The 13,800-nt window shown below is 41.4% G+C and overlaps 2 protein-coding genes across 6 annotated transcripts in view; one reads left to right on the forward strand and one right to left on the reverse strand.

Annotated features, from left to right (window-relative positions):
* slc16a13 (solute carrier family 16 member 13) overlaps window positions 1-6,184 on the forward strand; it is a 49,926-nt gene extending 43,742 nt beyond the window's left edge. For all 5 annotated transcript variants that reach the window (XM_082965154.1, XM_045701389.2, XM_014155918.3 and 2 more), the window contains one exon: window positions 1,861-6,184. In XM_082965154.1, the coding sequence (XP_082821280.1) occupies window positions 1,861-2,051 (191 nt within the window). In that variant the 3' untranslated portion in view covers window positions 2,052-6,184. The remainder of the gene's footprint in view (window positions 1-1,860) is intronic.
* A 5,263-nt stretch (window positions 6,185-11,447) lies between these two features.
* acap1 (ArfGAP with coiled-coil, ankyrin repeat and PH domains 1) overlaps window positions 11,448-13,800 on the reverse strand; it is a 24,099-nt gene continuing 21,746 nt past the window's right edge. Inside the window, 1 exon segment of the mRNA NM_001140300.1 lies at window positions 11,448-12,247. Coding sequence (NP_001133772.1) covers window positions 12,150-12,247 — 98 coding nt within the window. The 3' untranslated portion in view covers window positions 11,448-12,149.

Consider the following 13,800-nt stretch of genomic DNA (forward strand, 5'->3'; position numbering starts at 1 on the left):
CCTGGGATTTACTGTCAGGGCCCAGATCTGACAGAATCTGTGCAGAAGATCTAGGTGCTGCTGTGGGCCCTCCTTGGTTGGGGACAGCAAACAGTAGACATTTGACTTCAGATTCTAGTAAGGCGAGGCTGGGTGCTGCAGACTGTTCTTGTGCCCTCTCCAATTCCGTTGATATATATGTTGAAGAGGGTGGGGCTCAAGCTACGGCCCTGTGGAAAGAAATGTGTATTTTTTCCAATTTTAACAACACCCTTGTTGTTTGTGTACACGGATTTTATAATATTGTATGTTTTTCCCCTAATATCAATGTGTATAGCAGACCCTCATGCCAAATTGAGTCAAAAGCTTTTTTGAAATTGACAAAGCATGAGAAGATTTTGACTTTCTTTTGGTTTGTTGGTTTGTCAATTAGGGTGTGCAGGGTGAATTTGTTGTCTGTCATATGGTAATTTGGTAAAAAACCAATTTGGCATTTGCTCAGTACATTGTTTTCACTGAGGAAATGTACAAGTCTGCAGTTAATGATATTGCAGAGGATTTTCCCAAGATTGCTGTTGACGCATATCCCACAGTAGTTTTTGGGGTCAAATTTCTCTCCACTTTTGTGGATTGGGGTGAACAGTCCTTGGTTCCAAATATTGGGGAATATGCTAGAGCTGAGGATGATGTTAAAGAGTTTAATAAGTATAGCCAATTGGAATGTGTGGTCTGTATATTTTATCATTTCATTTAGGATACCCTCAACACCACCAGCCTTTTTGGGTTGGAGGGTTTGTATTTTTTCCTATAGTTCATTCAATGTTATTTGAGGATCCAGTGGGTTCTGGTAGTTTCTAAAAGTTGATTCTAAGATTTCCATTTGATCATGTATATTTTTTTCCTGTTCTTTGTCATAGAGCCAAAAAGATTGGAGAAGTGGTTTATTGATACATCTCCGTTTTGGATAGATAACTGTTGTTTGTTTAGAGTTTTCCAATGGTTAGAGTCTATCGATTCTTCAATTATATTGAGCTGATTTCTGACGTGCTGTTCCTTTTTTTCTGTAGTGTATTCCTGTATTGTCTTAGTTATTCATCATAGTGAAGGCGTAGGCTCAGGTTTTCTGGGTCTCTGTTTTTGGTTGGACAGGTTTCTCAATTTCATTCTTAGGTTTTTGCATTCTTTATCAAACTATTTGTCATTGTTGTTAATTTTCTTAGGTTGTCTGCTTTAATTGCTTATACTTGATAGGGAAGCTGAGTGGTCAGATACACAGTTTAGGTTTTCTACTGCCAAGTTTACACCTTCACTTTTACAGTAAAACATTTTTTCTAGGAAGTTGTCTAAAAGGGATTGAATTTGTTGTTGCCTAATTGTTTTTTGGTAGGTTTCCACACAATTTTCATTCCATCTATAGCATTTCTTAATATTATTCAGTTCCTTTGGCTTTGATGCCTCATGATTGAGTATTGCTCTGTTCAAGTAGACTGATTTTGTTGTGATCTGATAAGGGTGTCAGTGGGCTGACTGTGAACGCTCTGAGAGACTTTGGGTTGAGGTCAGCGATAAAGTAGTCCGCAGTACTACTGCCAAGAGATGAGCTATAGGTGTACCTACCGTAGGATTCTCCTCAAAGCCTACCATTGACTCTGTATTTTCTCTCACACTTTTCGCAGTCCCTCTCTCCTTTTCCCTATCTGTGACCATCTGTAGTCTCCTAACACTCTCTCACCCCCTCTTTCCTTCCCTTTCCCATATGCCGCTCCTTTTCTCTCTTCCAATGGTTGTCTAATGCCTGCCTCTCTCTCCATCTCCCCCCCCCCCCCCCCCCTCTTTCTCTCTCTCTTCTGGTTTTCTCTAATACATTTTCTCTCTCTGCAGGTTTGCTGAAGGACCTGACAGGCAGTTACACGGCCTCCTTCCTGGTCGCTGGTGGTTTCCTCCTGCTGGGTACCATGGTAACGACCACTTTGCCTCACTTCTTTTCCGGCACCGACCAGCACCCTCTCCAGAGACACGCCCGCAACCCACAACAAGCAGCAGCCAGCAGAGCCCCGAGTCTGGCCTCATGACCAACTCCATATCAGAGAAACTCGACCACATAGATACCATACCGTACTCTCAACCGCAACTGGACCGCAACAGCCTCCAGCCAGAACCAGAGGTGTACATGCCTTTAAACCGAAGCAGGACCGATGATGCCGCTACTAAATGTTGATTGGTTGTGTGACGTTAGCAACCATACCTTACTTAGCCAATAGGGCGGCTGAATGCCTGGTTTCTCAGTGGAGTTTCATGGTTAAGGTGCATGAGTGCTACAGGTTTATATTCCGAAGTCGTGTACATTTGTGGAGGAGGAAGACACAGACAGCAAGGCAAAAATACAAATGGGTAGTGTGGGATGTCTACCGCACACATCCAACCCAGTCAGCGGGTTCATCAGCAGACAGTATATCGTGTTACATATGACTTGGCAGCGTTATGACCATGGCATTTCACACGCATAGCTTCTAACCAGAGGAACCTGGTGGGAGGACCTATAGCAGGACAGGATCATTGTAATGGCTGGAGTGGAATCAATGGAACGCTATCAAACACAGCAACCGTATGGAAACTCCGTTCCATTGATTCCATTCCAGTCATTACAATGAGCCCTTCCTCCGATAGCTCCTCCACTGCTCCATATGTCATCATGACTTTCAGAATTTGCTCATGTAAAGTCTGATTTCGTTTTCTAGCTGTAGAGAAAAGATCAACACGGTGAGTGGCATTCGGTATAAGAAGTCCTCAGGCAACTCAGCTAGCTATACATCACAGACCATATCATGTGACAGACTAGTTTGTGGCATATGTCCAAAAATGTTTTACCCTTCTCTCTCTCCATCCAAACAGGGCCTAGGGGTAGCCCACAGTAGGCTACCATATCACTGCAGGATCAATGTAGGTGTACTCACAAAATCAACCACAGCTGGATGGCAGAATGTTTATTTTGTAAGGAACTTCTAAAAGCTAAACAAGGAACCGTTCACACCAGGGCCCCTATTAGCATTCAATATCTTCAATGAGAAAGGCATCTGATTTGTCATTTTAAAAACATCAGTCGGGCTCTATCTTTACCCATACTAAATAGGGAGAGGAGAATCTGGTTTGAGTTATTTTCCCCCACCCAACTCTCTGACTTGTCTAATCTAGTAGGCTACGCGTAAGATTCAGTAACACTAATCCGTTTTCTTTTAATCATTCTCTGGAATGATTTATTCAGATGACTGTCATTTGGTGTTCTATGTCAAAAAATAGTTGATTGTTTTATGTGTTTACTTCTCTGACCCCTGGGATTATTCAACTAACTCCTGGCCACAGTCCCATATGAGGATATGCTGCTATGAGGATATGAAGAGGTTAATTCTAAAACGCTATATATCCATTTTTCAGAAATGTTTGTAAATTAGCTTTTGTAGTTTAAAGAACTTATAAAAGAGATTGGTGTGTGTTTTTCACTATCTAATAGGCATGGGGTTGTTCAATGACAGACATGTATTTGTTTAAAATCTATCACTTGATGGTTTCATTTCAGAGAGATAAATAATCATGTTTTGTTGCAAACCGCTATATATCCGCCTCACTCAGAGGAATAACTAGTACTGCTAGGTTTAACACGGTCAAATGTAATAAATAACGACATCTTTTCATAAAGAACTGCACAAATTATACATTTGTTACATCAATATAAAAAAAATGAATCAATATAGCAATATTAGATCTGTGGGCTGTAAAATAGTTACATTTGACATTTCAGTCATTTGGCAGACGCTCTTATCCAGAGCGACTTACAGTTCGTGCATTCATCTTAAGATAGTTAGGTGAGACAATCACATATCGCAGTCAAATGTACAAAATTCCAGCTAAACAATGGATATATAGAGTTTTGCAAATAAATGAAATAGTTAAACACATCTAAAATCTATTCATTAAAAGTCGGAAAACAGTCATATTTTACACCCATGAAGATACCCATAAGGAATCATTTCTGATGAAAAAAACGTCGGAAAATGGGTGGATATAGTGTTTTTGGAACAAAACTCTTCATATAGACTGTCTATTCCTCATGTACAATAATATTATACAATCATATATTTTGGACTAAACACCAAAGGAACTCCAAAAGATTGAGCTTAGTGTAGATGGAAGCACAGCCTCAGGGGCATGGACTCTACAAGGCGTCGAAAGCATTCCACAGAGATGCTGGCCCATGTTGACTCCAATGCTTCCCACAGTTGTGTCAAGTTGGCTGGATGCCCTTTGGGTGGTGGACAAGGGATCATAGCTTTCAGTCTACATCTTGAAAAGAGCAGGTGTTCTTAACGTTTTATATACTCAGTGTATATCTAGACTTCCAAGTTTTTGAAAAGATCATCAAAGGACGAGGTGTTTTCCCAAAGCAAGTATGGAATAGGCTACCTACTGACATGTAGTTACTCACTGACAGTGTGCTCTCCTAATTTCCTGAACTTTCTCAGTTCAGTCAATCAACGTAATCTTCTGTTTACTGAATATCAAGTGCTGTTCAAATTGTATGTAGTTACTCTCATGTGAATTTCTCTTGTTCATCATTTATTTCCATGTTTTTTTCTTTCTTTTTTTGCAAGGTGAGGGCTAGACAATTTTTCCCCCGACCCAAATCTGTTCGTGCTGTCTTCCAACTCCTCTGGTCATTGTCGCGCCGAACAATTTGACAGATCTGGGACCAGGCTAAGACAATCATGATCTGGATTTGGTTGGCAGAACACTTCTAGGTAATCTAATTGGTCAGTTGATACTTTTGTCAGTGACTATATTCACATGTACACCAGAGGAGGCTGGTGGGAAGAGCTATAGGAGTATGGGCTCATTGTAATGGCTGGAATGGAATGGTCTCAAACATATGGAAACCACGTTTGACTGCGTTCCATTTATACCATTCCAGCCATTACAATGAGCCGTTCTCCTATAGCTCCTTCCACCAACCACCACTGATGGACATAGTATTCCGGATAATAGCTCATATCCCAGTTAAGGTCTTATTCAGGATAAGATGTTTATATGCACTTTTGCTATCCCGCTTATAAGTATTTCTGTATCCATGAATAAACAAAATATTCCTAATTTGCCCAGGGACGGCAGGACGATTTTTTGACGGGATGAGGGGGACTATTATGATATTTTTCCGACATTAAGTAGGCTATTTGTTAGTCAACTTGTCTATAACTAGATACATGCAGCTTCTCTTCTGTCATTACTTGGTGCTCTAGAATACTAAATTAAGCCTTGCTCACCAGAATGTCATAAATTGATAGAATTAATGCATCATCAACAATTTTGTTGACATCAGTAAAGTTTTCTCTTCCATTTCTGCTTCTCTTGATGGACCGGGGAGATTACCCACTCAGGAACATTCACTGTCTTCTTGGTAAGCAACTCCAGTGTAGATTTGGCGGAAAGCAGACTGAATCAGGTTTCCTCAAGGATTTTGCCTGTGCTTGGCTCCATTCTGTTTATTTTTTATCCTGAAAAACTCCCCAGGTCTTAATGATTACAACCATACACATAACATGATGCAGTCACCACTATGCTTGAAGATATGGAGAGTGATACTCAGTAATGTGTTGTATTGGATTTGCCCCAAACATAACACTTTGTATTCAGGACAAAAAGTGAATTGCTTTGCCACATTTTTTGCAGTATTACAAACATGATAAATGTTTTGGAATATTTACAGGTTTCCTTCTTTTCACTTTGTCTATAAGGTTAGTATTGTGGAGTAACTACAATGTAGTTGATCCATCCTCAGTTTTCTCCTATCACAGCCATTAAACTCTGTAACTGTTTTAAAGTCTCCATTGGCCACATGGTGAAATCCCGGAGCGGTTTCCTTCCTCTCCGGAAACTGAGTTAGGAAGGACGCCTGTATCTTTGTAGTGACTGGGTGTATTGATACATCATCCAAAGTGTAAATATTAACTTCACTGTGCTCAAAGGGATATTCAGTGTCTGCTTTTTTATATATTTTTTACCCATCTGCCAATATGTGCCCTTCTTTGCAAGGCATTGGAAAACCTCCCTCGTCTTTGTGGTTGAATTTGTTTGAAATTCACTGCTCGACTGAGGGACCTTACAGATAATTGTGAGGTACATAGATGAGGTAGTCATTAAAAAATGTTAAACACTATTCTTGCACACAGAGTGAGTCCATGCAACTTTATTTTTTCACATTTGTACTCCTAAATTTATTTAGGCTTGCCATAAAAAATAAAAAACATCATTTCACTTTGACATTATGGGGTATTGTGTGTAGGCCAGTGACAAAATAATCTCAATTCAATCTATTTTAAATTCAGGTTGTAACACAACAAAATGTGGAAAAAGTCAAGGGATGTAAATACTTTCTGTAGGCCCTGTAAAGTGTCTTAATAGGGCGTTGGGCCACCACGAGCCGCCAGAACAGTTTCAATGCGCCTTGGAATAGATTCTACAAGTGTCCGGAACTCTATTGGAGGGATGAGACAACATTCTTCCATGAGAAATTCCATCATTTGGCGTTATGTTGGTGGTGGTGGAAAACGCTGTCTCAGGCGGCGCTCCAGAATCTCCCATAAGTGTTCAGTTCGGTTGAGATTGGTGACACACCATTTAAAAACACCATGCTCCTTTAAGACCCCTCTTTCAAAGTCATTGCGATCTCTTCTAGCCATGGTAGCCAAAATAATGGGCAACTGGGCATTTGTATATATGACCCCAAGCATGATGGGATGTTATTTGCTTAACTAACTCAGGAACCACACCTGTGTGGAAGCACCTGCTTTCAATATACCCTGTATCCCTCATTTACTCAAGTGTTTCCTTTATTTCGTCAGTTACCGATAGATAAATAGATAGCTCAACTAATTTCACCTAGAATCAGAGTAGCCTATCAGTAACCACAGCTGTCCCCGAAAGGTGGATGCATAATCATCATATAATTATTATTCTGCTGCTACCAGCTTTGCTTCCTCCACTGTCTCTGTCCCCATACTGGGCTCGAACCAGGGGTCTGCTGATTGTGAACACGCGTGAAGCCTTACAAATCGGGAGAATTCAGTTAAACCCAAACCACTTGGTGGGAACTTTCTAGAAATCAAAAAGTTGCTGAGAACATGGTCTAACAAAGTCAGAAAACAGAACATCCTGAACCTTCTTCACAAAGACTTTGAGTTGCTATCACCAACATAAGGACATGGTGTAAACTCATAAAGAAACCTTGCCAGTTAGCTATTGAACTAAAGCTAAACTACCACAAGTGTCCTTCCCTTGACCTTTCACAGGGGCAAAAGGGTAATGGTTCTCGGGGCTAGCATTAAGTCTCTAGCTCATTAGCACTGGAGCAGGGCTGGAAGGCTAACCGGAATCACCTTGACGATAACCTCAGGACAGACTGTACACTTTGGCATGTGAGCCTAAATTGCAAAATATTTTGTGGGAACTTGGTATTAAATGTAGTAGGGTGGTTAGAAAACAGTATGAACGTAAACCTTTGCATGTGTGCCTTAATTCTCCACGTCTGAGAGGTTAAAAACTGGGGCGCCACCAAGCCCTCTCCCCTAGCGTATACTTCCAATGCATCTGTGAGGCTGGAACTAACAAAGCACAACAAAACAAAATCAACATACATATGTCTTGTTCCATATACATTCTCCAAAGAGCAAGGACACCAAATGACATAATAGGTTAAAGAAAAGTATGCACAATATAGTGTGTATAATTCAGAGCTGTTGCATCAGAATTATTGTACACACAAACTAAACCTACCTATACCTCTGGATAAATATAATATGCTTATATGGCTGTACAGTCTCAGAATTTGAGTTGAAATGTGTCATTTTCTGACCCAGTTTGACAGGTATGTTTGGTAAATGGATAAGGAGTCCAGCGTTAGTTTGTACTCTACGGTATCGCTCCACAGCTGCTTTCTCAGTAATGCTTCACAGACAGTTGGGTACATCCCAGACAGTTGCATTGGTGACCTGCCAATAGGTCAAAGGTAGACCTGTTTACATTCTGCAAGTCACCTAATATATTCTGTGATTTTCACCATGTCAAACGAATTTCATAATGCTTGTATCTAAACCAAAGAAGATTGTGCTATATATCAGTTGGGGTCTTATAAGCTTCAATATGAGGTACTAAACCTAGCAGGAAAGTGCGTCCTTGTTGCTGTGTTGGCTAATATAGGCAAAATGTTTGCCTTGGGGTAAGTTGAGCCAATGGTCGTGGGGTTAGTTGAGACTAGTGTTGCAAAGGGTCGGAAACCTTCCGGGGTAAATTTCCGGAATTTTTCAGAACATTTTTCATGGGAATGTAAGCCCTGGAATTTGGGGAATTTTGCTTAAATTAATCAAAAAGGTTAGCTTATTATAGTGAACCTTTTTTGTGGGATACACAAGGCAATTCTAGGTTTTGTGGCATATTTTGGTTAAACTATCCCCAATTCAATGGAATTACAACCCTCTGCATGCACAGTGCATTCTTCCATCACATGTACAGTACACTCGTCCATCACATGTACAGCTGATTCTCAAGATCTTGCACACTAATGAGATGCTATTGAGCCCACACTACTACACTGTCTGAGCCGAGGACAACATGCTTTCTGGTAAGTTTTGATTTCAATACTGGGTGGGGTGAATATATTTTATGTCATACATCATTTTTTGTTAACTAGCTAAAACCCACATGGTAGCAAAAACTGACTAGCCCTAAATAGTAGTCTACATCAAAGTGTGTTTACATCATTTCTAACTTGTTAACAATCTCTGCTAGTTAGTTTTTGCTACCATGTGGGTTTTAGCTAGTTAACAAAAAATGATGTAAAACTCCCTCTACTTCTATTCAAGGTGAAAATGATGAATCAGACACCTCATTGATCGCAACAGCTCATGGTCCTCCTGGAATCAAAGTTTTTTTGACTCAATGGAGGAACATAGTCAGAAAAATGCTGATGAATGTCTTGCTTGAGCTGTGTATGCAACTGGTTCACCTCTGATGCTCACAGGCAATGTGTATTGGAAGAGATGTCTGAATGTTCTTCGCCCCATATACACCACTCCAACCAGACATGCTTTATCTACTCATTTGCTGGATGCAGAGTTCAACAGAGTTCAAGTGAAGGTCAAACAAATCATAAAGAAAGCAGGCTGTATTGCAATCATCTTGGATGGGTGGTCAAATGTTACATGGGCAAGTAATAATTAACTACATCTCCACCCCTCAACCAGTATTCTACAAGAGCACAGACACAAGGGACAACATACACACCGGTCTCTACATTGCAGATGAGCTGAAGGCAGTCATCAATGACCTTGGACCACAGAAGGTATTTGCACTGGAGACAGAATGTTGCGAACATGAAGGCTGCTTGGTCTAAAGTGGAGGAGTCCTACCCTCATGTCACACCCATTGGCTGTGCTGCTCATGCATTGAATCTGCTCAAGAACATCATGGCACTGAAAACAATGGATACACTCTACAAGAGAGCCAAGGAAATGGTTAGGTATGTGAAGGGTCATCAAGTTATAGCAGCAATCTACCTCACCAAGCAAAGTGAGAAGAATAAGAGCACCACATTGAAGCTGCCCAGCAACACCCATTGGGGTGGTGTTGTCATCATGTTTGACAGTCTCCTGGAGGGGAAGGACTCTCCAAGAAATGGCCATATCACAGTCTGCCAATATGGACAGCCTCATCAAGAGGATCCTACTGGATGATGTATTTTGGGAGCGAGTGGTAAGCAGCCTGAAACCTATAGCAGTAGCCATTGCACGGATTGAAGGAGACAATGCCATCCTGTCTGATGTTCAGACTCTGCTTGCAGATGTAAGGGAAGAAATCCCTACTGCCCTGTCCACTTCACTGCTGCTCCAAGCAGAGGAAAGTGCAGTTCTGAAATACATCAAAAAGTGTGAAGACTTCTGCCTGAAGCCCATATACACCGCAGCGTACATGTTGAACCACAAGTATGCTGGCAAGAGCATCCTGTCTGGTGCAGAGATCAACAAGGCCTCTGGTGTCATCACTACTGTCTTGCCACCTTGGCCTGGATGAGGGCAAGGTTCTTGGTAGTCTGGCGACGTACACTTCCAAGCAAGGGCTTTGGGATGGAGATGCAATATGGCAGTCGTGCCAACATATCTCATCAGCCACCTGGTGGAAGGGACTTTGTGGATCTGAGGCTCTTTCCCCTGTTGCCTCCATCATCCTCCAAATCCCACCAACATCAGCCGCCTCAGAGCGCAACTCATCCTTGTTTTGGAACACACACACCAAAGCACACAACAGGCTGACAAATACAAGGGTTGAAAAATGTGTGCCCATCCGGGGAAATTTGAGGCTTTTTGAGTCTGACAATGAGCCATCCTCAACAAGGTTGGAAAGTGACAGTGAAGATGAGGCCTCCGTGTGATGTTCAAGAGGTGGACATTGAGGAGGTCCAGCGAGAAGACATGGAAGCCTGAGAGGAAGACAACCAAAGCTTTAGTCTAGAAACTATCATTTTACAGATGTATGTTGAAAACATTTTTAGGAGATGCGATGGCTCATTCAATATTCCCTTTCTTTTGTTGTTCAGTGAAATTATCCCATGTGAAGAGTCGTTTTTAATTAAAGTTAAATTCATAACCACATTTTATTTTTCTGTTGGAAGGATTTAATAATTGGCAATTGTCTACTTATGATAAGGTAAAAGGTTTGTTTGTCTTCTTATATGGTAAATATTTCCAATGCAAAAAAAATCTACATTTAAATGGTATTAATATTAATTCCCACGGAAAGGTTCCACTTCTGAATATTCCCCAAAATGTGCAACCCTAGTTCAGACTATGGCAATGGGGTTAGTTGAGCAAAATTAAGTGTTTTTTTTCCCCCAGGCGTAATGCAAGGCACGAGGTAACAACAGGCATGTTTGGTAAATGGATAAGGATCCCAGTGTTAGTTTGTACTCTCTACAGTATTGCTCCGCAGCTGCTGTCTCAGTAATGCTTCACAGACAGTTGACATTGGTGACTTGCCAATAGGTCAAAGGTAGACCTGTTGACATTCTGCAAGTCACCTAATATATTTTCTTTGGCCATTTTGAAAGAACTGTTTCAGGTAAGGCAAGCAGGACTTTATGTGCCTACAGGTTCCTGTTCTTCAATCAACAGTACCCACCTACCCAGTAGGCTTATGTGTATGGCACAACTACATTGGTGTTATTTTAGGAATATTCTGTTTTTTATGCTGGTTTAATAAGTGTTTATTTTCTCCTCAATATTGTTAACTGTTGTTCAGAGGTTACTGCAATGACATGGTGTTGCCACCTAGTGGACAATAGCCCTGTGGTTAGGAACCATATGGTCGAGAAGACCAATAATCCAACACTTGGGACCAATGCGTGTCTGGATGAGGGATGAATCATTGAATTGAACACAATACATTTTAATGATATGAGTGGTTGCTACACATTTCTGGAGGATGCAATGAATTAAATGTTTTACTGCTTGATAATTGAGTATATTAAATGAACTCTGGTATTTTAATCGTCCGTATGAAATACAGCTCTGGTACCTCAGGCAGCCAATACAAAAAAAACAAATATTAAACACAAAGACAATACATCACATCAGAAATGAAGTACAAGAGCATATACAACAATTTGACCCTTTGCGTCCTCATTTTGTTTTGTCACATTGAGCCTTCTCAATGTTCTGTACAATCAATAACCATACAAATCAACAACAAAGGCAACTTTTTTTGTTCGAGTTTTGGGAAACCTAGTTGTAGCCGAGTCAACAAGACGAGATTAGGACGGATGGTCCCAAAGGCTACGGGAACGCAAATGAAATTATGAAATCAATCCTATAAAAATGGGAAGTTTTTACTGTGTTAGCTGTCATTATTAGGCTGTACATCTTCTCTCTCCTACAGCCACTTAGCCTGAGTGTTTGCCTCTGGCAGCCAAACACAAAGACATTACTGTTGGGACTGGAGGCTCTACTAGGAGTAATGACCAGCTGAGCTACAACCTAACGCAGAGCAGGTGGCCAGCGTGTGTGTGTGTGTGTGTGTAAGACAAGGAAAACAGCATAACAACAGTATGTAAAAGAAACGGCAGTTGGGGTAGGTCAAGTCTTAAAATCTGTGCTGCGCCGTTTGAGCTTCTCTGGGTTGTTAGAGGCCATGTGAGAGAAGTCCCTGAAGATGTCCTGGTACGTTTCATCACCTGAGGAAAACAAGACATGACAAGAACATTAAGGAAGAGTAATTTTTTTTTTACGTTCATAAAAATGGCTGTACATTTCTGTCCTCATACGCCCCCTTTTCTCTCCCTCAATTTATCCACATTACTACTACAAGCAGACACGCACGCACACGCCGTTTACCTGTGGCACTGTTAAGCAGGGGCATCAGGGGACACACTGTGCAAGCAGTGCAGAACAGGCGGTCGCCTCATTGGACAAACACAAAAGGCTCACACGACAACAATGAAAAAGCAGTGCACATCAGAGACTGACAGACAAGTTGAGCATCTCAGAGCACATGACATGGGAATCACAGCACTAGTCCTCCAGAGCCAGACAGATTATTTGAGTTGGGATATTTCAAACCAGGAAATAGGCCTATTTGAAATTGTGAAATATTGTGTCAGTACTGGAGTAAATAACGTTGACTTGGCTGACAGTTTGGCCGTGGGGGAATGGATGGTACACTTTCTTTCTCATACAACACAGCACAGTAAAGTTGAAGCTCTCCACCTTGAGTCCACTGTTCCCTTTCCAGCCAAAATCTGTTGCACCGGCTAGGCCCACTGGCTAGGGTTTAGACCAGTGGTTCCCAAATGTTTAAGCATTGTTCATTGTGGATTGTCCTAATAGCAGCCTAAGACCGGCCACAACACAACCCACTAGTGGACCAGGAGCCGTGTGGAAAACACTCAACTTCAGAGTGGCTCATTCCTTTCTATGCAGCTTCATGTTCTCAGTAGCATTGGTGTTATGGTTGAGCAAAAGCAATGCTAAACAGTGGGCAGCGTGTATACACATTGAAACAGGTTGAACACAACAATAACCGCTTAGGTGTGACAAAAGAGGAACTGGTTTGAAAAGGTTCAAATAAGCCTGGGGATAGGGCAAACATAGTGTAATGGGAAAACCCTCAAGTGGAAAAAAAACATTTGGTGCTGGACTGAGCTTATGACAACGACATACAGCAGACTACAAAAGGTGCATAAAATGTACATGGAGAGACATCAACTGCACCCAAACAATCTGATTCCTGCTTCTTTCAGGCAGCATACTGTGTAATCATACAATACATGCATACATAGGACCACATAGAGCTGTACACTATAATACATATCAGTGGAGGCTGGTTAGAGGAGGACGGGCTCATTGTAATGGCTGGAATGGAATTTTGGAACGGTATCAAACATACGGAAACCTCGTTTCACTCCGTTCCACTGATTCCATTCCAGCCATTACAATGAGCCCGTCCTCCTATAGCTCCTCTCACCAGCCTCCACTGGTATAAATAGATGTTAAACATGGCCATTGCTCAGTGTTATCATACGGTGATCTACATAGAGCCAACATGGGCTGTAAAGTGCAGGACAGCTGACCGTGCGTTCATTCACTGTACATCAAAGTGCAACGTGGACTCACTCGTGGGTGGACATGCATGTCATTACACAAACACTCTTTAAAACATCCTCTTCTTCTACAGTATGTCCTCTCTTTTCCCTTTAGTATTATATATCCAAAATGGCCACCTCTTCCC

Source organism: Salmo salar, chromosome 18 (assembly GCF_965601325.2).
Source record: "Salmo salar chromosome 18, fSalSal1, whole genome shotgun sequence".
Taxonomy (NCBI): Eukaryota; Metazoa; Chordata; class Actinopteri; order Salmoniformes; family Salmonidae; genus Salmo; species Salmo salar.